At 40.8% G+C, this 23838-nt stretch overlaps 2 protein-coding genes across 15 annotated transcripts in view; one reads left to right on the top strand and one right to left on the bottom strand.

Annotated features, from left to right (window-relative positions):
• Window positions 1-540: 540 nt before the first annotated feature.
• On the top strand, window positions 541-9409 carry dusp14 (dual specificity phosphatase 14). The gene is made up of 2 exons (XM_085380816.1): window positions 541-785; window positions 7458-9409. The coding sequence occupies exon 2, from the start codon at window positions 7563-7565 to the stop codon at window positions 8196-8198; it is 636 nt and encodes a 211-aa protein (XP_085236942.1). The 5' UTR covers window positions 541-785; window positions 7458-7562; the 3' UTR covers window positions 8199-9409.
• Window positions 9410-19274: 9865 nt separating this feature from the next.
• The window catches only part of synrg (synergin, gamma), a 42561-nt gene continuing 37997 nt past the window's right edge, over window positions 19275-23838 (bottom strand). For 11 of the 14 annotated variants that reach the window (XM_085380801.1, XM_085380804.1, XM_085380803.1 and 8 more), the window contains 2 exons: window positions 23213-23245; window positions 19275-20288 (listed from right to left, as the gene is read on the bottom strand). In XM_085380801.1, the coding sequence (XP_085236927.1) occupies window positions 20157-20288; window positions 23213-23245 (165 nt within the window). In that variant the 3' untranslated portion in view covers window positions 19275-20156. The remainder of the gene's footprint in view (window positions 20289-23212; window positions 23246-23838) is intronic. The other 3 variants (XM_085380805.1, XM_085380809.1, XM_085380815.1) reach the window with 1 other exon arrangement.

Here is a 23838-nt window from a genome sequence, read left to right as displayed (position 1 = left end):
TGGGGGTGAGGGTCCCCAAATAAAATTCTGCTTAAAAGACCCATAAAATTTTGGGCCAACTCTGGTGGTGATGAATGCTGAGTGGATGGGCACCTGTTTTTGCCTAGAACCCCAATAAACTCTAGAATCACCAGTGTAAAGAACCGTCATGCACTTGACCCTCTGACAGTCCCACAGCTGTGGGGGGTGTTTCACAGTCTGTGATCAGTCTCACTGCCTCTGGTTCCGATCCCAGCTTTTCATCCCTAAAAATCGATCACACATCGTGAAGGTACTTTTACAGATCGCTCACCTTAGTTTATAAAATTCCTGTAAAACTAGTGCAGTAAATCGGTTTATGTGCACTTAGTCTTGTTCAGACGGTGAATCTGGAGCTTGAGGCTCATTCATAGTTCGGCCACAGCCCAGTAGATTTCAGACTGGCTGAATCTCCCAATAGAAAAGCCTGGAATCATCTCAGTAAGCCAACATGCTCCTCCTGCCTCCCCCTCCTCCCCCTCTGTGTGGCACTGATCACCCCTTATACTAGAGGCAGCGCTGCCCTCTGCACGCCGCACAACCAGGCGGATGTACCGATGGCTCGTACTGTATTTCTGGTGACTTTCACGTGATGTTATTGTGTGTTGCGGGCTGTTTGCCAACCTCTCGCCTTCTACCCGGCCGTGTGCATGAGCGGACTGGCAGGAGGTAGATGTGTGACAGCAGCAGATCCGTGCGCGCCGGTTTGGTGCAGGCGGCGAAGGCGCTCTGAAAACCTCCATCTCTGCCTGAGAGAGAGTCGACTGGTAAGTTGAGTTTTCCATCTGACGTTGAGCCAGTTTATCGGCATTATAAGGACCTCATATAAGATGCCTACTAATTCACCTTAAAGCCTTGACTTATTTTTTTTTTTTTTTTAAAATGGGTTTTCCGGGCAGGTTTTAGTTTTGTGATGTAAGGTGAGTGAAACTGGAGAAGCGAGCGCGCCTGCCAGGAAAGCAAACGTGTCGCTGACACTTCCATCAGGCATTTTCTACTTACTAATATTCTCTATTTCCGACAGCCCAACTTGTCACAACGCAAGCACATCTCCGCGTCACGCGCACGCGAACGGGCATAGGAACGTGCGCAGAGGAGCGGTCCTCATTCACGGCTCGTTCTTGAATTATTAAACTTGAGGAGTCATTCACTTCAAACTCCACATTCTAGACTCGTACTGGTTACTGAAAACGAAAAATAACGAGACATGGCTAATTATAAAAGTTTAAAGTAGTAATCTATCTGCTTGTCATGTTCCCAACTGGTAAAAATGTGTGTAAAATGTCGTAAAATACTGAATAAAAGCTTCTAAATTTTTTTTTAAAGAAATCTGAAAATTTAATGATTTCTAGTTTACTATCAAAGGTGATAAGGAAAAGCAAGAACAATTCACATTTTAAAAAAGCTGAAATTAGTACATTTTTGATATATTTTAAAACAAATAGGAAGAGTTGCTGGTTAATTTTGGCAGTGTTTGACATTCCCAGCTTGTGGAATCAATCAAGGATAATAAAAGGTTAAGTCTGTGTCAGTCTGTCATTTTTTTCCCATTGTGTAGAAGTAGAGTCCATTTATCTGTCTCATGTGTCTGCTACGGTGAGTAATCTCTAAAAGCGACACTAAGTGTTTCATTTAAAGACAAATTTGTGGAAAACATCTCAAAGGAAAGGGAGGAGGCATCCTGTCTCTTACTACATGACATGTGACCATCTGTGGCCATCAGTGATTTTCCCCTTGGTGCGACATATTGAGGTGTGACATTGTGGATCTGGGTGGTGCTGCTGCAGCAGGAAGGTGCCAGAGCCGATCTCTCATGTGGCATTTGTCCCTCTGTTTCGAAACTTTCCCTCCTCTGAACCAACAGCAGCTACTGTGTGCATTGTTTGTGCTGGAATCCAGCTGCATTGGAGACATTTGAGAGGCCATGCCCTTCCTTGCTTGCCCAAAAAGACCGTCCCTGTCATTGCTGCTCATTCTCCCCAGATCATTATTGAGTCTGTGCCGAGACACTTTCAGACATCACTCAACCTGAGCAGACTGCCTCTTTTATTGAGAAACTGCAGCCGTCTCCGGCTATTTCAGTTATCTCGTTTCGGTCAGGAAGTTCAGTTCTATCAAGGTTTCACTCGTTAGTGTCGTGAGGACGAGGTTGCCAGCGGGACCGCCACTCTAATTTTCCTGCAGGTGGGTCACGTTTCCAATTTGTGTTAGCGAAGGTGGAACCGGACCCCCGAGGAATCTCCCCAGCGAGAGAGCAGCGTCACAAGATTTGTGAGGTGGCACCAACTGTTGACAGATTCATCTGAGTGATTGAGAGAGGGGATGTTTCTGAAACATAAAGGAGATCAGAAGAAGAAAACTCGAAATTTAGGTGATTTGAGGGAAATGTCTCATTGGGATTTCTCAGAAAGATTTTTTTTTCACAAATCAGTTTTAAGAATTTAATGGTCTAAAACACAACCATAAAAGACACCGTCGAAATAGTTGTAGCCTAATGAGAAATTAAAAATGTGATTGCCTCCAATGTGGATTTATTATTTTTGTTAATAGGTTTAGAATAATTGGCTTGGAGAATTGACTATTATAGTAATGAGGCTATAATAATGAAAATGTATATAATAAAACAACTTCAATTTGGTCTTTTGTAAAGTTCAGCACTAATTTGTAGTAGAGTAAAAGTTGGAATGCTGTCCTTTAAATCCTCAGAGTAAATTTGACTGACAGTGAGCTGCAGCATTTCCAACGTACAGTAGAGTTTTCAGTGACGACAGCCTGTGCATAATTCTCCCTCCTCCGCTTCTGCCCTGCCAGGGGTATAAATAACCATGTGGATGAAGCAAATCTCAGCACAGCCCAGCGCTGTGGTTCATCAGCACTTTGGAGAGGGCCTGGGCTTATTTGGTTTTCTTATTTTCTTCTTTTCCCCATTGATGTGGCTACCGCTGTTGCACTGTTGGTTACTTGGTTGCCCAGCAACTCAGTTTGTGTTATCTCTGTCTGTGAATTATTGCATCAGCTGTGCAATACATAGAGACTCACGACAAGGCATCTGCTCGCAGGTCAGGCTTAGCTTTTGTTATTTTAGAAAGATGTCACTGGAGATGTTACACTCAGACTGATGTGGGTGAGATTAGGGACTGGGATAACTTTAATAGTGGAGAATCATCTGATTTTTATTTTGAAAGTTCATCTATTCAACCCTTCCTGTTTCATCTTTCTCTAAGCAGTTTTTTTCCCTATCAGCTTCATCGCAAATGAGTCTCTTGTCCCACATTTGGTGTAAGGTGTGGGACTTGAACTGGTGGAGAACCCCTTCATGTGCTTTACAGAGAAGAATTTATTTCAGTTCAGGTTTATTTATATAGTGCCAATTCACAATAACAGTTGCCTCAAGGCATTTTATACTGTAAGTTAAAGATCCGACAATAATACTATGAGCTAGCAATCTGCGAGGGTGTGAAGGAAAAACTCCCTTTTAGCAGAAAGAACCCAGAGGAACCAGACTCAGGGAGGTGCAGCCATCCACTGCGACTAGTTGCAGGTCGAGGCAAAAAGAGGAAAGAGAAAAGAAAAAGACTATAGGGAAATGGGGAAAACACACAATAAGGAAGAAAAGGCAAAAAATTTATGACATGTTTCAATGGTATATAAACAGGTAGAGCACAAATAGAAGTGATTGAAGAAGAAGTACTTAGTGCATGAAGTCCCACAGGAATTTGAGCCTATGACAGCATAACTAAGGGAGGGTTCACAGTCACCTGATCCAGCCCTATTAGTTTTAAGCTTAATTTTCAAAGTAGAGAGGGTGTCTGTCTCCCAAACTGAGAGCTGGTTCCACAGGAGAGAGGTGTAATAGCTGAAGGCTCTGCCTCCCATTCAACTTTTAGAAACTCTTCGAACCACAAGTAAGCCAACAATGCATTGTTAGGATAGCCTTGTACTATGAGGTCTTTTAAGATACGACAGAGCCTGATGGTTCAAGACTGCTTGTGACGTCTCTGAGACCTGTTCAGCTCTAAAATCCTCCTCAGCTAGTTACTTTTTCACATTGTAATATAAAACTTTTGATTTAGGTTTAACATCCATTTTGACTGAAGGACCCACCACTCGTTATTGAATGATTAAAACCACGAAGACCCCATTAACAAATGAAGTGATTGCATGATTAAAATTGACTAAAAAAGTAAATTGTGGCTCATTTTTGGCTGCAGTTGGTCTGTGGTACTTTAACTGATTTTCCTTATTAGTTAATCTTCAATTATTGGTATTTAGAGCTGCCTAGGCGCCCAACCCAGCAATTCAAAAACCAAAAATCTATTAATTTACTGTCACATCAGGTGAGGTAAATCACTGCTAGTACTTATTATGCACTTGATGCTCCTGCAGGAAACTTGTTCACACTCTGATGTAGTCTTGTGATTTTGAGACTGCTCTACAGTGAGAAACATATTTGTTGTTTTATCACAAGTGGTGGCGCTGTGGATGAAGGTGCAGCAGGTTTATGGCAACCATTTCACAGCAAAGTCCATGGTGGATGGCAACCAGGAACACAGCTGATAGCATTATTTTGCATTATTTTAGTTTATCCTTTCGTTCCTTTTTTCCTTTTCTTTTTTTTAAAAGGGAAGCAGGCCATGCTGGGATATCAAAGCTGTGAGCAATACAAGGAAAGGCTTTTCTAGCCCTTGGGGAGATTAGCTGCTCCATGACTTACTGATTTTCTATGCAAGCTTTAGGCAATAAAATCATTAACAATCTTGCAGGCAGAGAGAAACTTGTTGGGAAAAATAAAAGATATGACTGATATTATTTATATTATGGGTTTTAAAGTGCTCCTTTTATGTTGATTTACAACTAAATGCTTTTGTTCTTTGACTTCCAGAGTTGAGTAAAAGTTAAAAAGAATTTAAGGGAACACTTAAATCACACATCAGCTCTTGGATAAATGAACTGTTCCAGTTGAAAATCTTTACTGACATACACTGTGTAATTTGTTGAGAACAAAGTGACATAAAAATGGTGAGCAGACATCAAACTCATTATTCTTCTGTGGGCTGGATTCAAAATCACAGCAGAAATCAAGGTTAGGTTTGTTTGAAGTGTTTTTTATGGTATCCCTTTGTGCACCAACTCAAAACATCCTCTGCCTGAAACAAGTCATTTTAACTGCTTTCCCTTTAACCTCAGTGTAATAGAAACAATAATAATATCAAAACTTATTTCTTAACAAATCATTATTATTTATATGCCTACATTCTCCCTTTCTATTACATTACATTTTCAATCATGTTGTTTTGTAAAATGAAAATCTACTTTTCTTGCAGCCTGCAGCTTTTATGGAAGTATATTCCACATTAGTACTCAACAGTGTATTTACCAACCTTTTGATTATGGTAACGCTTAGTTTTCAATAATTTAAGGTAAAATTTGTGTTGTATTTATATAAAAAACAAAACAAAAAAAACAACCAGTATAAAATCATTGAAACAAACACAAAGCAAGGCAGCCCAGAAATGTCATCGCTACAGTATGTCCTGGGTCTGCCCCAACCTCCTCCCAGTAGGACATGGCTGAAACCCCATAAAAATAACATCTGCCTGATCCACCTCAGGTGGCATCTGCAACACTGCTGGACCAATCTGTCTGTCAATCTCCCGCTCCACCCTCCCCTCACTCGTGAACGAGACCCCAAGTTACTTGAACTTCTTGCTGGCGTGGAGCGGGAACTCTACCCTCTCCTGGCTGAGAACCATGTCTTCAGGTGCTCCTCCCAATCACTTTACCAAGTTCATGCTTTGATGAAGTCAAGAGAATTACCTAATGGAATTTGGAAAAAAAGAAACAAATTGATTGACAAAGTCATAAAATTGGGAACAATTAAAAACAAAACAATAATAATAACATCTGTGAGATATGACAAAATACACCTCTGGGGGTCTACATGGACCCCAGTCAGTAGAATGAGGGTTAAGGCTGTCCTCCTTTAACCTGACTTCCTTGTGATTGGCTGCGTCTTAGAAACGATAGGATTAAACAGCAGATTCCCTGTTCACAGTCAGAGCTGTGTGCATGAGATGACCATGTTAAGAAACATTTTATGAACACTCTCTTTGACATCATACAGAGCCAAGAGTAGGAAAAGAAATGAAGACGAAGATTTTGGCTCACAGGGACGTTACCTGTACATGTGGTGAACTCTTGATTTGAACATGAGCGTCCACTGTTGTAATAACATGACAGAAAATATGGAAAAGCATAGCAGACACTCTTCCTTGCATTAAAATGAAGCATCCGCTCATCAAAGGGGGGGAACGAGGGATTAGGATTTGATTTACCTTGCAACCCTTTTGTGCATTGAAAGCTGCGATCACAATTTAATTGCACCTTCTGCACTCATGCTTTTGATTAGAATTTAATTCACAAGAAGAATCCCAGTCTGCAAGGTGACGGCACACAGCAGTGTTTTTGCCATGCGTCTTGTTAACCAGACCGCACTAGAAATGAAGGAGAAAGACCTGCCAGCCTAGACTGGTGCAGGATGTGTGGATGACGCACGACAAGTGCAACAGTGTGCGAAGCTCAGCCCGGAGCTGTGGGTTCTCCGCTGATAGTCTAAGCATTGCCACAGGTGTTTCCATCAGTTGAGCACATACAGTAGTATATGTCATATTACAGTTTCCATAATATAATTTTCCTTGTATGTGCTGTACTCTCAAAGAGAGTAGAGGTAATTTTCCTTTTAGGAAAAAAAAAGAGAGAAAAGAAAATGAAATTAGGGTGGCAAATCGTGTGTTTAAATGAAGTTTGGTATGATCATACAGTATGTGTGATTAGCTTCCACCCTGCTGTTTGGTGCAGTGGAGAAATGACATTAACGGCAGGAATAGCCAGAGAGACGAGATGTAATCTGTATGTGGGAGCCGTGGATGGATGAACATGAGATGAGGTGAGTGTTTGCCTGCGGGACGTCTGCGCTCACATGGCAGAGCGAGGCTCGTCTCAGCGTGCGGCCATTCGACCTGAATGTTGAGACACGTACAGTAGAGTGACTGGTCTCTGCGGCGCGGCGGATTCTTGAAAACCCCTCTCGTATAATTTTGTGATGTGAAGCCGGGGGGCTGCGGGCTCACAGCTTCGTATTTTTAAATGAGTTCAAACTATTTTGACTCTAACAGCTTTTTTTGTCTGGGTTCTTAAAGTTTGAAGACGCACTCTTACAAAAGCATTTCCTTTTTTTTCCTCTCTCTTTTTATCCAAACCATTTCATGGATTCGCAGCACTCTGCCCTCCAAAAGAAGGATCTTAGTGCCCTTGTTTTGTAGTGTTTTCAAACAGCAGTCACGTTACTCATCCTTGAAGTGTTTTTATGTTTGTCAGCCTGCACTGAAATAGAAAAATGTTTAATTTAGATAAAAGCTAAGTCTGCTTTTGTATTTCAGGAGCTGTCTGGCTGGTGCCGCTGCACTACTATGACTCTGAGCTCATGAAGATTTTGTAAAGGAAAAAAGAAAATCCATTCCTGTTAAAGCCCACTTGTTTTCTCAATGGCTTCCCGCAGCCAAGGCTTCTTCCACCATCATCATCACCACCACCATCCCAACTCCATGGTGCCTGCGACGGTACCGAGGCTGCTGCCCGAAAATGGCAGCCTGCTGGGAGGCATCGCACAAATCACCCCCAACCTCTTCCTCAGCAGAGGAAACGTGGCTTCCAACCGCAGCCTGCTGCTGTCTAAAGGCATCACCTGTGTGGTCAATGCCACCATTGAGCTCCCCAACTTTAACTGGCCTCACATGGAATATGTAAAGGTCCCACTGGCAGATATGCCCCACTCCCCCATCTCCTTGTACTTCGACAGCGTGGCCGATAAGATCCACAGTGTGGGACGTAAGCGAGGGGCGGTGTTGGTGCACTGTGCAGCGGGAGTGAGCCGCTCCGCTTCTCTGTGTCTGGCGTATCTCATGAAGTACCACCGTGTGTCTCTGGCCGAGGCCCACGCCTGGGTCAAAGCCCGCCGCCCCGTCATTAGGCCCAACGGTGGCTTCTGGCGCCAGCTAATCGAGTACGAGAGGAAGCTGTTCGGCAGAAACTCTGTTAAGATGGTGCAGACGCCCTACGGGGTCATACCTGATGTTTATGAGAGGGACCGCAGGAGCCTCGCTCCATACTGGGGCCTGTGAGAGAGGCAGTGCCGACTGTTCAGTGGGGGATCGAGGATGAAAGTGAAGCCCTTTTGCCCTTCTGGACTGGAGGTTCCTACCTGCTCTGGACAGAGGAAGAGAAAATGCACAAGTGTGCGTGTGTGTGAAGCTTAATTAATGAGTGATGGTGCTTTTGGACAGAGGGAGTTCAATCAAACCCTGGCCGTTGATGGTGCTGCTGTTGATCCAACCAATTTTCTCCAGTTAAGTCTTTAAGTGGGAGAAAGGGGACTTAAAACCCAGAATCCTTCGGACCAGAGGATTGGATGGGACCACAATGATGTCAGACACCAAAACAAGATAAAACTTTGAGTTGAAGTCAGTGCCGTCCTTCTCTGGGTCTGTCTTTCCAGCTCCAGCGGATGATAGAGGTGTTCAAACAGTGATGTGACTGAAGTTCTGTTCCTGACGTGGTGTCATGTGGTGGTATTGTGCCAGTTTTGCAGTAATCCTTGGTGTGAAGGGCAGCAGCATGCTCTTAATTTATGGTAGCATTAAAGATAAGTGTACAGAAAAAAATATAGGGAAATTATTCTATTGGAATGTAATGATAGTGAGGGGGGAAAAAAGCTTATGATGCATTTTAACTGAATGAGAATCAAAGATGTTATAGCAACCTTTTTTAAGGTGAAATTTGAAAAGATGTAAGCTAGGAATCGAGGTTTAGGGAAAGCTCCTGTGTAACACAGGGTTGACTGTTCCATCCTCTGACCACACTATGTTATTGTAGTGCTATTTGATGCTATATTAAAGAAAATATCTGCTGCCTCAATAGAAGTGGTAGCTCTATGAAGTCTGTTTTCCATCCCACAGTTTTTGCCTTTTATCCAAATTCGGGTAAGGCTGCAAAAAGATCAGCACAGCACAGAAAAGACATTTTATTTTCTGTCTGGAAACTGGTCCACCTCTGTGGTGTAGCGCTCTTTTGAAGATCAGTAGGCTGAAGATCTTTTTTTTTTTTCTTTTTTTCTTTTTTTTTTTTGCTATCATCTGCAGGGTGAAATTTAAACTTTTTTTGCACGCTCTAGCCACACTTCAGAAATACTGGTTGTAGGTCTGAGACATGCTGCAGTAAATCATAATAAAAATACACTTTGGGACAATTATCACATAAAAGATGAATAAATACAAAAATGTCTGCATACTTCAAGTGATATTTTCCTCTTAGAGCCATCAAGTGGACTTTTTGTGTCTGTAGAATGTGTTTCCTTCTCATAAAGCCTGGCTTAAAATCCAGTTTTGTAATATTTAAATCCTACATTCATGTTCACTGTCTCACTATCTAGTCTCTACTGCTTTATTTGGGGTAGTTTTTTTTGCATTTAGTGACATTCTAGTACTATATAATAGTATAATATAGTACTATATTATTCATATAGTGTGACAGAACTATAGATAAACTAAACATAACCCTGGTTGAAAAATTGGTTGTTGAAAAACACAGCTTTCCTCAAGTATAATGAATTTGTATGTATTTATTGAATTTGCTCAGATTAAGCTTCTTCTGGCCAAAGTCCAAGAGTATATCCATCAAAAGAAACACATTATCTCTGTAACCACACAGTGGGACAAAGAGCCCTTGTACCACAGAGTGCAGGTGCTAAAATGGACAATATGTCACCTCACCATTTCTTCCTACAGTACAAAATTGAATCGAAAATATGGCCCTTTAATGGCCCTAAGATCCCTCAGAATCAGCTGTTAAAATGCATTGTTGAACCCCTCTGTGTTGTGTGAAACAGACAATGATGAATCACATGGTTAAGGAGAGGTCATTCCTTTGTGACTACTTTATTTGAAACACCTTTCAGTTATAATAACAGAAAGAAGCTTTTCATGTAACAGAAACAACATTAAGAAAAATTCACTCGATATGCAAGATGCTTCATTGTTTCAGTCGTCAGTCACGCAAACCTAGAGATCAGCCAGCAACCACCTGGCAACCTCCAGTCGCTCGGGGAAAAATGTGTATTCCCCAACCAGTGACTGGCTGCTGAAGGTTGCAAACTCTCGAAAGGTGAAATCAGTCACGGAGACCTCCTTTTGATTGTTTTGGTCTTTGGCAGATAGTTGCCTGTAGATTCCACGCAAGATGCTGTTTTGTCTGCAAGCATTTGTCAGCGACTACAAAAACCTCCTTGTGATTGCTTTGGTTGCAAGCAGATTATCACAGTTGGCTGTCGTTTGCACGCAAACTACTTGCCAAGCGATATTGAAACTGGAAAGAGTGTGATGCAAACCAGAAATGGAGAACTTTTGCTTACAAATTATTATCTTTTTCAAGTTTCAGTACTTTACTGAGAGCAGTTGGCAAGTGTTTGCAGACAAGTCAGCATTTCCCATGCAAACTTCATGTAACCACAGCAACCTGCTAGCAACCAAAGCAACTGGAAGATTTTCTGTGCAACAACTTCTCTTTCAGCAACCTCCAGCCACTCACATTTTTCCCTAGTGATCAGTGATTGCCCGATGCTTGCGCTGAAGTGCTTGCCTTTGCTCTGTTCTTGGGCTAACTGTTAGCATAGATGTGGTGAATTTTATGGCATATTTCAACAAGCCACCGGCTTGTGGACATATTTTAAGGCCACTTCTTGGCAGAGGTGTGGACTCGAGTCACATGACTTGGACTCGAGTCAGACTCGAGTCATTAATTTTATGACTTTAGACTTGACTTGAAAAAATGTTCTAAGACTTGTGACTTGACTTGGACTTTTACACCAATGACTTGGGACTTGAATTGGACTTGAACCGGTTTACTTGAAAAGACTTGATATTTTACCCCAAATATAAAATTTAACATGCATATTATATAGAGATTGAAAATGTGACGTCATTCACGGGTAGAACCGCAAAGGATTCTGGGAACTCGTGGCAAGCGGTACTAGGCTTTCAATTAAAATCAGTTATACAGCGATAAAAAGAAACACAAAAATGTCAAGAAGCTGTTGTATTATTAACTGCAATAGCCGGTCGCATGACAGCCACGGGAAGCCGACGGGTAAAGAGATCGGTTGTTATCGGATTACGTCGTTGAAGAGAAATTGTTCGAGCCATGTTTCCGAAGTAACAAAGACGCGACGGGTGTCCTGGATTGCAGCCATTCTAAGACCAAATATAACGTCCCAGAACACTCCAGCTCACAGGTTAGTCTGCTCCAAGCATTTACACAAAGGTCAGTCTGCTGTTGTAGTTAATGCGTCATTTTTCTTAACATAATTGGTGATATAGGTTACAAGCAAGTCTGGCGCTGAACAGAAATTGTCGCGCTATGCTCCTTTATTTATTGTGCATAAATAGTGAATTGTCCTGACACAATATTGCGTTTCGCTTCTGTTATTATGGTACATTGACAAAAACACATACTTTTATTCACAGGATAAAACAGGTTTTTTGTATCACTAATTGCCCAGTACGATTACAGCATACAATATTATTGTCACTGCTACATTTCTGTGATGCTACCAGAAATTATTTCCACTACTAATTAATTACCGTTGAGCTCAAAGGTCCTATTAATAAACGGTTAAGGAATGTGTATTTATGACGACGATTTGTGAGACTGGTAAACTTATGATACGTACGATGGTCTTTCGTTCTACACGGTGCATTTCAAGGTCCTGCACCCATCCGTCGGTAAACTGTACCTGGGCTTGTTGCAGTGACCGGAAGTTACTAAACTTCATGAGTGTGTGCACTCACTCCAAGAACCGTATGATTATAAATATGCATATAAATATGCTACGATGAGATAGCTGACTTCATCTAACTAGCAAATGTTGTCCAGGCTACGTTGGTGATGCAGTTTTTTTTAATATGTATGATATTTTTGTCATGCGATTTTAAAGCCGGTCCTACAACCGCATCCAAGAATAACATGCAGCTTATCTCAGAACCGTCGGTGAAAATTATTCTTGGAGCTAGGTTTAATTGAGCTGCATTTTAAAGAGGTGCAATTTTACAATTTGTGTATATTTTCTAAGTTCACTATTTTGTCATGTGTTGAGAAAAACACAGATTTTAAAATTACATGGTCTAATATTTACATTTAGCATATAACTGCAACATGCTTTTTTTTTTTTTTTTTTTTTAAAGACTCGAAAGGACTTGAAATTCAAAGTTTCAGACTTGAGACTTGACTCGGACTTTTACACCAGTGACTTGAGACTCGACTCTGACTTGCCTGACATTACTTGAGACTTGAGGATAAAGACTTGAGACTTACTTGAGACTTGCAAAACAATGACTTGGTCCCACCTCTGCTTCTTGGTAACTGTCACTACATCCATATTTCTTTTTAATATAATGAGAACCTCTGTTGCAAACCAAAAAGAAAAGCAAAGAAGCAAAAAAGAAAAAACTGTATTTTTTTTCCTAATAAAAAGCAACATTTGTGTGTGTACTGGAGCAATGATTAATAAATCTATTATTTAAGAAGAAAGCAATTCTTTTGAGACCACAACCATGCAATGGTGCAATAAAATGTCACTTTGTAGTACTACTGTAAGAGACTGAGCTGAAAATTTCAAGCCACGGAGATCAGTGCACAGATGCTTTTCTGATATCCCAGGTGTAAAAAGGAATAAAAACACCAGAGGTACGGGATTGTACGAGGATGTTATTTCAAACCCTGAGACAGTGACATTAAAATGTAAAAACATAAAAAGATAATATCACTCTTTGCATTCACCCCTACACCCATTGTTTTGGACTTTTACCAGAATCAGAGTGCACATTTAAAACAAAACTGAAAGCATAAATTTTCTCTTTTCTTTTTCTAACTGTGAATGGAGACATCTCCGGGATTTTTTCACATGAACAGGCAGCAGTCTTTCCTTCTCCAAAGGCCTCTTGATGTTCAATCTGCACAGCCAATTTCCCCAAGAGATGTCTTCAGATGTCAAAAAAGCGCTCTGTCATTCATTTCTTTTTGCTGTGGTTACAGAGCAGCAGGCAGATATTGATGAGCACCATTTGTCTTGTGCCCACACTTCTGAGGGACCTCCAGAGTGGTCCTAACAATGAATTCCATTACCCACAGAGACGCGGCTCGCTAGAAAATGCTCAAGTGATGGGCCCAAATTATACAGCGCGGACACCATTTCTGGTGGGAGTGCGTTAAATGTTGCTGGAGGTTGCAAAAAACTCTTTTAGTTATCCCCTTACCCTCCTTCTGGTAGTGTTAACGCGCACACATGCACGTGGGAGGGGGGGGGGGGGGGGTTTCAGAGCACAGTCAAGCACTAAAAGTAAACACATCCTTCATCAGCAGCAGGATATTATCGTCTATCATTAAAGCAGTAAGCAAAACCATTTGCATCATCCTGAGTGTCGGAGCAGGCCTGGCTCCAGCCGTGCAGTCCATGCAGAACGAATGGCACTGAGGACATTTCTGGAGATGACATTCAGACATTCAGTCAGCAACTCAACGGAAAGCATCAAATACTGGTGAGCTGCAACACACCGCTGTGTGCTAATATTGTCTTTATGATATTTTAATTTGTTGTTTTATGATGAATTATTTAATGTTCAGTGTACAAAATGTCAAGTTAAAAATGCACAATTTGGCATCTTCAAACTGCCTGCTTTATCCAAATGAGAGAACAAACCCCAAATATGATATTTTTTGACTGTGTTTGCACTGGCTAAAGACAGAGGAAAGTGTTTCATGTGGAAGCTTTTAATGTTCGGTTCATCAATTGTTGCTAGGATGCGGACATGTAGTGACCTGTTAGTTTTAACACCAAGGTTTTGGACAGTATTGGGAAAATTAGCATTTAGCTTAAAGGTGTTTTTTGTAATAAACCTCTGTATAGTTTACTCAAAGGTTTCACCACTAGGGGCAGCATTTTACCCCCTGCTGTGTGCTGCTTTAACTTTGTCTTTTGCAGGCTGCCGTTTTAAAGAAGAATGTGCTCTTAAGTCTCCTTATTAATAAAGACTGCTCCATCATCACTACGCCATCCTATGGTACAAAGTGGTATTTCACAAAGTACAGCCCAGCTCCAGTTCTGCTTTAGTTGCTAACTACTAGTTAGCTGTTTCTGTACTTTTGTTTCATTTTGAAAGATTTATCATTTTAATTTAAATATTTGCAGAACCTGATGCAGATTTAAGTTATTGTAGTTGGAATTTGTAACTTTGACAGAAAATACCATTCAAGTCATCAATGCTGTAATTTCGTCACGCATCGGCGTGCGAATGCTGAACAGTACAGACTCACAGAGCCGCTAGCAGACTGCTGTTTAACAATAAAACTAATGTAGAATTAAAAAGATTGCATCATTGTTTTTAATTTGTACATAAACAAACAAACTAATTAATATTTATGTGGTTTCTACAGTCGGTTAATCATTCAGGGTTGAAGCTGCCACTGTAGATCATTCTTGCGTTATTATATCAGAAAATGTTTTTCTTTCCTTTTTTGAAAAGAATAATTATCTTTGTCTATTTTTAGCACCAAATATTATGTTAAATATAAAATAGTGATTGAATATAAACAGAATATATAAGAACTGTGGAACTGAAAATGCAACACAACAGTTAAATTATTATGTTGTTATTGTTATTATTATGTAAAATCGGTAGAAAATACAGTTTTCAGTTTTCATCGTAGGTTTTGTTGCTGCAGTCCTGGTAAATAATGAAATTTTTCAACCACACGTAGCAAATAAAAACATCCACTGTGGCTGCAATGGATTACTGAATCATGGCCTCTTTGGGCTTCAAATTATACAGCCTCTGATGATCCACTATAATCTGCATGAGCTACACAACTACTGCTGTATCACTCGGTTGTAAATCCTGCATTTCCATTTTAATAAGGCCATGCACACAAGCCCATTATTAATATAAACACACTGCCTCAATTTTAGACCTGACATGCTCGTTATAGTAATAATTTGACAACATGATTTAGCCAAACAGCAACATACGCTTCAGCTGTGTGGTGTGAGTCAAAGCCTGCATTTCTTTTAGCTTCACAACAGTTGGAAACATTAGGAGAATGGGCACATAGAGGATGCTGCTTAGATGGAAACCTGTGTAAAAGTCCCAAAGGGCAGATTTAAATGTTGTTAGTGCTTTGTGTTATGGTAATGAAAATTCAGGGTGCAAGCAGTTGTATAGAAAACCATAACTGAGAATAAAAGATGGAGAAAGGGGAGGAAAAACAGCCCCACAGTCTGACTGAGGGTCATCTGAAGCACAGCAGAATTTAGTTTGTCATGAAACAGTCATTGTTCCTCGGCGAGCAGCTGAACGAGCGCGTTGTCTCTGTGGTATAACAGTGACTCATCTGTCGGCTGCCTTTCAAGTCTCAGCTGTCTCAGCTGATTGGACACTGAAGCGAAGGACTGTGAGCCACGAAGCTTGAGTCTGTGCACTGAGCATCAAAGCAGTGGAAATGACTAATATTTGTGTCCAGGTCCTTAATGGGGAAATTGGGTCGTCATAAATTATGTTAAGTGTTGGCTTTTGCTTTCCACTAACAGTGAACCAAAGATGAGCGTTAAAGGATACTCTCTGTACAGGCGGCTGTGGCTAAGGAGATAGAGTGGGTCGTCAAGCAATCAGGAGTTTGTTGGTTCGATCTGATTGAGTATCTTGGGAAAGGTATTTAATCCCACATTGTTCCCGATGCGTTCACCGGAGTGTGATTGTGTGTGTGACAGATTAAAAAGCTCCTAAAGCCCTGAGTGAATGGATGAATGTGGCTTGTAATGTTTCAAAGCACTTTGAGTGCCAGTGGGAGTGTAAAAGTCCATTTGCCATATTTGTTAATTTTTATTTAATTTTTTTCAACAAATTCAGACCATGGAGTATATTTTGATTTGTCTTGCTGTTAAATACTCGGGAGCTCAATGTGCATTAATCCAAGGCCAAAAATAGACCTCAGTCTATATTATTTACTTCCATTTGTGTCACATTTGTTAGAAATAACACAGTACCCAGCATTTTAAGGACTTTTTAAAAAATGTAACTTTAAATGTGTCTTTCAAATAATTTCCATGACGTGCTCTTTTCATGAGGTTTTTAGGCTACTTGACCAAAAAAGTGACACTTTAATATCTTCTTGAACCACCTTTAGCTTTGATGATGGCACACATTCACTCATGCAATGAGTTTCGGGCCTGGAAAGTCAGTATTTGGCCACCTTCTTCAACATAGACTGAACTTTCTTAGACCACCTTACCTTTTTACTGTTGGCAGTGTGTTTAGCATTCCTATCATGCTGAAAGATTGAGCTGTTGCCAGTTAGATGGTGGCTTAAATGCAGCTCCAAACCATGACAGAGCCTCCACCGTGTTTTACAAATGGCTGTAGACACTTAACATTGGACCTCTTTGTTCAAGTTGTTGCCATAAAAATAGTATTTTACTTTTTATTTTGCTTGTCACACTATGTTATTGTGGGTATTTTTTGTAGGCTAATGTTAAAAGAAGGGAATAAAGATCTGGTTTTGTGAAAGGCTGCTAGTAACAAAGTGCCTAGAGACCCAATTTAAGCGTTTTCTGTTGTGTGCTTGTCGCCTTTTCTTATGCTTGAATAGGTCATAGGTCAGTTAACACAAAAAAGTATTTGTTTACTGTATTTGTGTTTTATTTAGTATAATCTAGATGTTGATTTGTTTATTGTGTTTTTTTGACAAGGCATGTTATTGAGTCAACTTTGGTAATTTCACAGTTGCGTCTTCAATAATTAATCCAGTCCTAATATTTCTACTGTAGATGAGTAATTAACCAATTAATCACTTTGCAACATTTCAGAAAAACTATGAAAAATCAATATCATGACTCATCTTCCAGTTCTAATTTATCAGGAATAGCATTCCGATTTAAAAAATGTAAGCCTTTGACGGTTTGTACGTTTTGCTTGATGAATGGCTCGAGTCATTTTATTGATAGTTTAAAATTTTTGACTACTTTGAATACATTTTTGCTTGATTAAAAGGAAACACTTTGCTCAAACATCACCACCACCCCGCAAAAACGCAGGATTAGTGCTCAGTTAATCATCCCGAATGCTGCTAATACATTTAAGCTCTTCCTCTGCTGTCACTGTGATTAAATCTCGTAAACACTGAAACAGCTGCTTTAGAGTCTCAAACATAAATAATTGGAAATGTTGTCAAAATGTAAAGCGGGAAGCAGCTATTTCCACGAGGGTGAAGATGAACTTACAGAAGCAGCTGTTTTTAATCAATAATATGATGGGCCATGGCCACAAAACACCAAAGAGCAGCACTCAGTACAGCACCGTATCAGTTCAATCTCTTGTCTCTGCCAGACTGATCGTTTCAGCATGCCATCTCAGACAATAGGCGTGAAGATGGGCGCAGCAAGGAGAGAGACGAGGCTGCATTTTGATTTACGCGGCCTCGCTCGGTAATTGATTTCAGTGTTTGTAATTTTAGTAATCCTGGTGTTCACGGTGAGAGGAGAGGAATTCATTTTCTGCAGGAAATAAATTAGGGAATGGCGAGAGATAAAAATGGATGTTGGAGAACACACCTGAAGAGCGGGGGAATAATAATAAGACTGGTTTCACCCCCACCTTCCCCCAGACATCGCATTTGATTGGCTGAGCTCAACCGCCAGCGATGGCCCTGCAGGCTTGTTGGTAGAGAATTTATTCCATTTTGTCGCAAAGTGATGGAAATGAGGCCTCTCTGGCCGGAGAGAAAGTACATTATTGGGTAAAATGACAGAGGGAAATGTGCAGAAACATTCATGCATTCGGAAGAGGAAGCATCACAGGAAAAGCAGCGGAATAAGAGCAGAAAGCCACGTGAATTAAATGAGTCATTTTAAGGCCGTGCTGTGTTCAGATTTGAACACACTGGATGAATGAATCCAGAAAAGTGATCAAACATTGTTGACTGTGTGTTTAGCGGTGGTGAGGGTACAGCAGTGCATAAGTTTGAGGGTGTACAGGCTCAGCGTACTGCCAGGACAACCTGGATCATTTTTGGAGCCTTGCTTTCTCTGGCATTCTTTTCTGTTTAGGGTCCTTTATTTTGGTTTTTACCAACACTGCTATCGGCGTTTGGTGATAAATGATTAAATCTGGAGTAGGCACAATGTTTTTGGCTTCATGAGACAATAAAAATTCTTATTTTATTTATTTATTCCTATTTTAATTTTATTTACATGCCCATGTTGAAGTCTTGTTTGGCCTGTTTGTGCTGTTGGCAACTGATATACTTATTATCTGCTCTACCATATAAAGGTCATGTAGTCCCAGGCATGGTGATGATTTCATAAATATTGCAATTATTTTATAGGTTTTTGTGGATATAAATTAGTTCTTTTGTGAGATTAAAATCCTACAATGTATTGATAAGGTGTTGAAAGGTCATAAACATTAAATATGGGTCATTTTAGCCTATTAGTAGGAAGCTGCTAGGCAACTCCAAGACTTCATAATTGATGTGATAAGAACCTACAAGGTTTTGATTTGGTGTATCTTTACTATAATAATCAAATAATCTCTGTGTATGTTGTTCTCAGGTCCCCAGGGGTTCCTATCTATATCGGTGATCATGACATCATTGCGCTGCCTACCATCCATGTAGCAACAGCCTAAAATTACGCATTTATGCAGACATGATGCCTTAAAAAAGCATCATAGAAGTTTCATTTTCCAATAGTACCATCAATTATGTGGCAAAAGACCAAAGGTGATTAAAAAAAATGTAATGGAGTAGTAACATTAATTATATTCACCAAAGTAATGAGTTACTTTAGAACTACACATGTAGTTTTCAGAAGTATTTGCTTTCCTCAGAAGAAGCTGGTTACTTTATGGAAAATTATGATGAACTGATGTGTATTCAGTCCAGGTTAGTTATACTTTCTTCATTCACGATTACGTACGGCTCCCGAGCTAAATAAGTGGCTTCATTAAAGGCTGAACATAATGCTCAGAGTGGATGGACACATGCCCTCCAGCTTCTTGTGTCTGCATGGAAACGCCACAGTGCACACAAGCATGTCCTTCAGGTGAACTTGGTCTGCATGACCTGTAAACCTGATAATTACATTAACTCTGCGACACTTTAACCAGTTTGCACGTCATTTATTTACATAACATTCACATTACAGCTGGGTGATTAATACAAAGCTGCAGCATGACACTGTAATATACAGAAAATGCTGCTGCTGTTCAAATTCAGCATTAGTAAATACTTCCAGAATTTCAGCTCTGCACACAACAACAACACAGAAAGTCACAACAGATTCCCGTCAAATCCCCAACACCTACAAAATACAATTTAAATACCCAAAGAGGTGTTAAAGTTTCCTCACAAACAGTGCAAAAGACATTCAACACAGCGAAACATAATGCAGAGAAAGAGAGGCGCCTGCCTTCCGGCAGAGCAGAGATGGTTTGAATGTTAAAGATTTTCAAAAAGACATTAAAACCATAACAGCCACAGAGTTTCATCCAACAGACCCGAGACAGAAATACAATTCAAGTAATTCAATGGTAGACTTATGATTCATTAAGTCTGATTCACTGCAAACAAAAAATATACAAACAGAAGCAAAAACCTCCTCTGCCAGTGTTATAAGGATATTGCACACCTAATAATTTAAATAGGATTCACTGATTTGTTATATTTATTAATATTGTTGCATTTCTGCACGAATAGTCAGCAGAAATAATTTGTCAAAAGCAGCATTAAAAACAGATTTAAATATGACCTCAACTGCTGACCTGTATGGTTGAACGAAAGAGTAACCATATGAACCGACCAATGACTATTCAGGGAAAAGATCTGCAAATGAACACAGTCTGGGTGAGATTTCAGGATAATAAAAAAAAATCTAGAGGAATCCAGTGACTGTAGATGTCCTCCTCTTGCTCTTGGTGTGAGGCGAGTGGCCGCTCCACCTATCTGGTGGTAATTAGCTCTTGCCGCGTTACCATGGCAGCTCAGAGCAGGTCAGGCAGGATGAGGCCCGGGGGTTTGGGCTCCACACAGTTAATCCAGAAGTTGGCACAGCTGGCGTGGTACTGATGGCCCCCGTACATCAGCTTGAAGTTGTCTGTCTCCGAGTTGAACGCCTGTTAGAGTGAAAGGGTGAAATATTATAATAATATAAACCTGTGTGTGCACCTGCTTTACCCGGACTTCATTTTAATGCTGCTGAAAGGGAAAAAAGGCTAGTTTATTTTGACGAGCACAAAGCAGCCTGCAGCAGCATCCAATTAACTTGAATTCAATTCAGTTTTATTTATATAGCTCCAAATCACAGCCACAGTTGCTTCAAGGTGCTTTACATTGTAAAGTAAAGACTCTAAAATAATAGAGAAAAACCGCAACAATCAGATGGCCCCCTATGAACAAGACCTTGGTGACAGTGGGAAGCAAAAACTCCCTTTTAAGAGGAAGAAACCTCTGGGAGAACCAAGCTGAGGGAGGGACAGTCTTCTGTGGTTGTGGGTAAGAGGGGGAGAGGAAAAAAGACACGCTATGGAGTCCATGTCAGATCTACCGAAGGCCGTGATCCTCAGATGGAAAACCCCACAATGCAGTTATTTCTATGCCTACTTTTGTAGAGACTGAAATTCAAATATTTAAGGGGGGGAAAAAATCTGCCCCTGTGAGTAAGCGAGCATCTGAAAGCAGCTTTTAAAATCTACTTTTTTGGGAAGGCTGCAGGGAGCTCGCACCAGTCCAACCATAAAAGCCTCTTAATTAACTGGGAAATATGACACATGCCATTACCACTCAGCTGTATTGAAGGTATTTATAAAAGTATGTGCAGCACGCTTATCCAGAGCATGAATCAGCTATCCTCTGAGAGCAGCACAGTGGTGCACAGCACAGCACAGCTTCAATGTAGGTGACCCTGCAGTAAATTACAGCCAAGTTACGCAGGATGAAAATCTGCCTCTGGCGAGCAAAACATTTCAATAAACATGGGCAACGCCTACTGGGGAAAAACTCAAGTCGTTAAAAATGGCCTGCATAAAATTATATGAGAGCACAAGAAAAAGAAGAAAAAAAAATAGTGTATGAATAATAGTCCAACTGGTACAAATGTTCTATCTACAGAAATGCTGTGAGAGCCACATGCTGTGAACATCTCACTGATCATAACTAAATCTGACTGTTTATAAGGAGTCAAACTAAATCTAAAGATTTTCTGCATATTTAAAAAATGTGACTGTGGTTGAAATCAAGGGATGTTGCATGCTGTGACACTTTTACACTGTTATATATATATATAAAAACTCAAGAAGGATGACAGTGCCCCTGGGATTTCTGTAAATGTGCTGGAACAAATAAATGTGCACCGGCTGACATTTAGAGAGACCTAAGATGAGAGGTGCTGTGTAGTCCTCTCTTTATACACAAAATATACATCCAAGATGAAAATAATGTGTTGAAGTAACGTGTTTACAGCTGGGCATCAGATGACATTCTTTATTTAAATCTGGAGGTATGCATGAGAGCCATCAAAACAGCCATAGATATCTTCATGCATGCTGATTTAGCTCAATCAAAACACAGGAGAAGATTAGATATGTTTGAAGCTGCATGTCTAATCAGATGAAGCCATGTCTGCAGTTTTTATATTAAATGGAGGGGGGGAGGGGGGAGGGGGGGGGGGGGGGGGGGGGACCAAAACTGAAAAATTCCCTGAAAAATGAGAGGAAGCTATAAAAACATGATAGCAATCTCATGTTTAAACCTGCTGACAACCTGATCAGAGGATCCAAACACACCACAAGTGACTGCTAAATGGGGCAAAAATAAAGCAAAATTATTCCCCAAAGATTTAACATAAAATGAACTGAAAGGAGAAAAAAAAAATCTGATCGTGCTATGACTGCAGACGCTGTAATTCCATCACTGTCTGTACTTGTATCAACAAATATGGATCACCTCATTTATTTTGTTGAGACAAAAAGGATAACAATGCCCCACCGTAAAGCCTGCTGCGTCACAATGCAATTTGATTCTGAAAAACATTGCCTGAACTGGAGCTATTTAGAAAATGAAATGTGTCGAACTGACCCGAAACCCCTGAAATCTCACTCACTCTCTCACACACACACACACACACACACACACACACACACACACACACACACACACACACACACACACACACACACACACACACGAGGGCTCTGATGCAAGTTTGCGATTTCACTGGGCCCAGCTGCGGCACGGTGGGCGCAATCAGGAGATGCTAATGTGTGTGATGTGCAGTTTAGGAGTTTGCATCCCCGGTGAAATAATGGAGCTGAAGCCGGAGAGAGGAATGAGTCATGTGCAGTGAATCACAGCCTCCCACACAGAAGCAGAGGGGAGACGCATGCAGAAATACACCACCACAACACACCATTAAGTCAAATACATCTCCACCTGCCTGAATGCAGTCTGCGGCACAGATGCTCCGCCCGATGAAGGGCTTTCTCAGACGAGCCGAATGACACATTTCCACTTTTCGCTTTTTCCTCCACACGCTCACATTTCACTGGAGGAGCGATTTCCTTTCAGAGACCCCTCTGTGCCCTGGCCTACTTGCTTCCACAAACCTGCACTTAGAGGAGTGCCAAAGCTGGGAAATGTTGGGAGGGAGAGGATGCAAAATGAAAGGGTGGTCAAACTAAAACACACCCCTGCTTTCGCTGCAGTGCCTTTCCTGCTCCAGAGTTCACCTGTGTGTCAGTGAAGGGAGGCTAATATCCACCTGTTTTAACTAAACAGAGCCTTGTACACAGCCTGCCCTGGAAAATCATTTGTTTCTAATGCCTGGTTAAATAAAGGTTAATAAAAGCCTGCTGTGACACTACAGTGTGGGTTTTATGTTTTCAAGCTGGAGTTGTCAGATAAAACAGAGACTCTGCTAATTCATCTGACCTTTCAGCTGCATGTAAAGGTCCTGGCTCCTCTATCTGTTCGGATATGAAAATCAAGCTTTAATGCAAACTATTTTATTAGAAGTAAAAAAAAAAAAACAAGGCATAATTACCCTTAAGCTCCTCTCCCTGTCTTTAGTCAACGCCTGTAAGCACAAGAGCAGTCAGAGAGGTGAAGCATATTCATGCAGCGCCCAGAGCAAAGTGTGCACAGAATAAGCAGCGAGCAGCCGTTTCACCACTTTTCACAGCATGTTTTTGGGTGAAAACATGAAAGTTTTTACCCTCGGGGCTCCTACACATTTTTCCAACTCAGAATTCAAGAGATTTTGCCTCGATCGATCTAAAATATTGACTGAAGATTTTGGCCAGTATGCTCACTGAAACAAATCAGCGCGGTTTGTCACAGTTAATCCAGTCCTGTAGACAAATCTGGGTTGTAGACAGAAGGAGAAAAGCTGCTATTGCAGCGGCAGCACCTCACATGAACCAGAGTCTGTGTTTAAAATGACAGTTATCAACTGACATTAAAATAAAGGTTGAAGACTGAAAGAACAAAGGTTTGGTTTAATCAGACGTCTCCTGCTCAAAAAGAAGCTGAAATGTTGGGAGAAAACCAAGAAAGGACCTTTACCAGTCCCTCATGTTTTGATCTTGCCATCTTTTGCCGTGTTGCTGGTACAACAGCATGATTGGTTAGAGCTGAAACAATCAGCCAATCGCCTGAAACTGTATTGCA

This window comes from Rhamphochromis longiceps, linkage group LG14 (assembly GCF_057381845.1).
Source record: "Rhamphochromis longiceps isolate RC_006_pf linkage group LG14, R_longiceps_female_GT1.1, whole genome shotgun sequence".
Taxonomy (NCBI): Eukaryota; Metazoa; Chordata; class Actinopteri; order Cichliformes; family Cichlidae; genus Rhamphochromis; species Rhamphochromis longiceps.
The sequence above is the reverse complement of the archived record's forward strand: the minus strand, read 5'-3'. Positions and strand labels throughout refer to the sequence as shown.

Bases quoted from the DNA above. Each gene is read 5' to 3' on its own strand.
- dusp14 (XM_085380816.1), top strand. From the start codon at position 7,563: ATGGCTTCCCGCAGCCAAGGCTTCTTCCACCATCATCATCACCACCAC.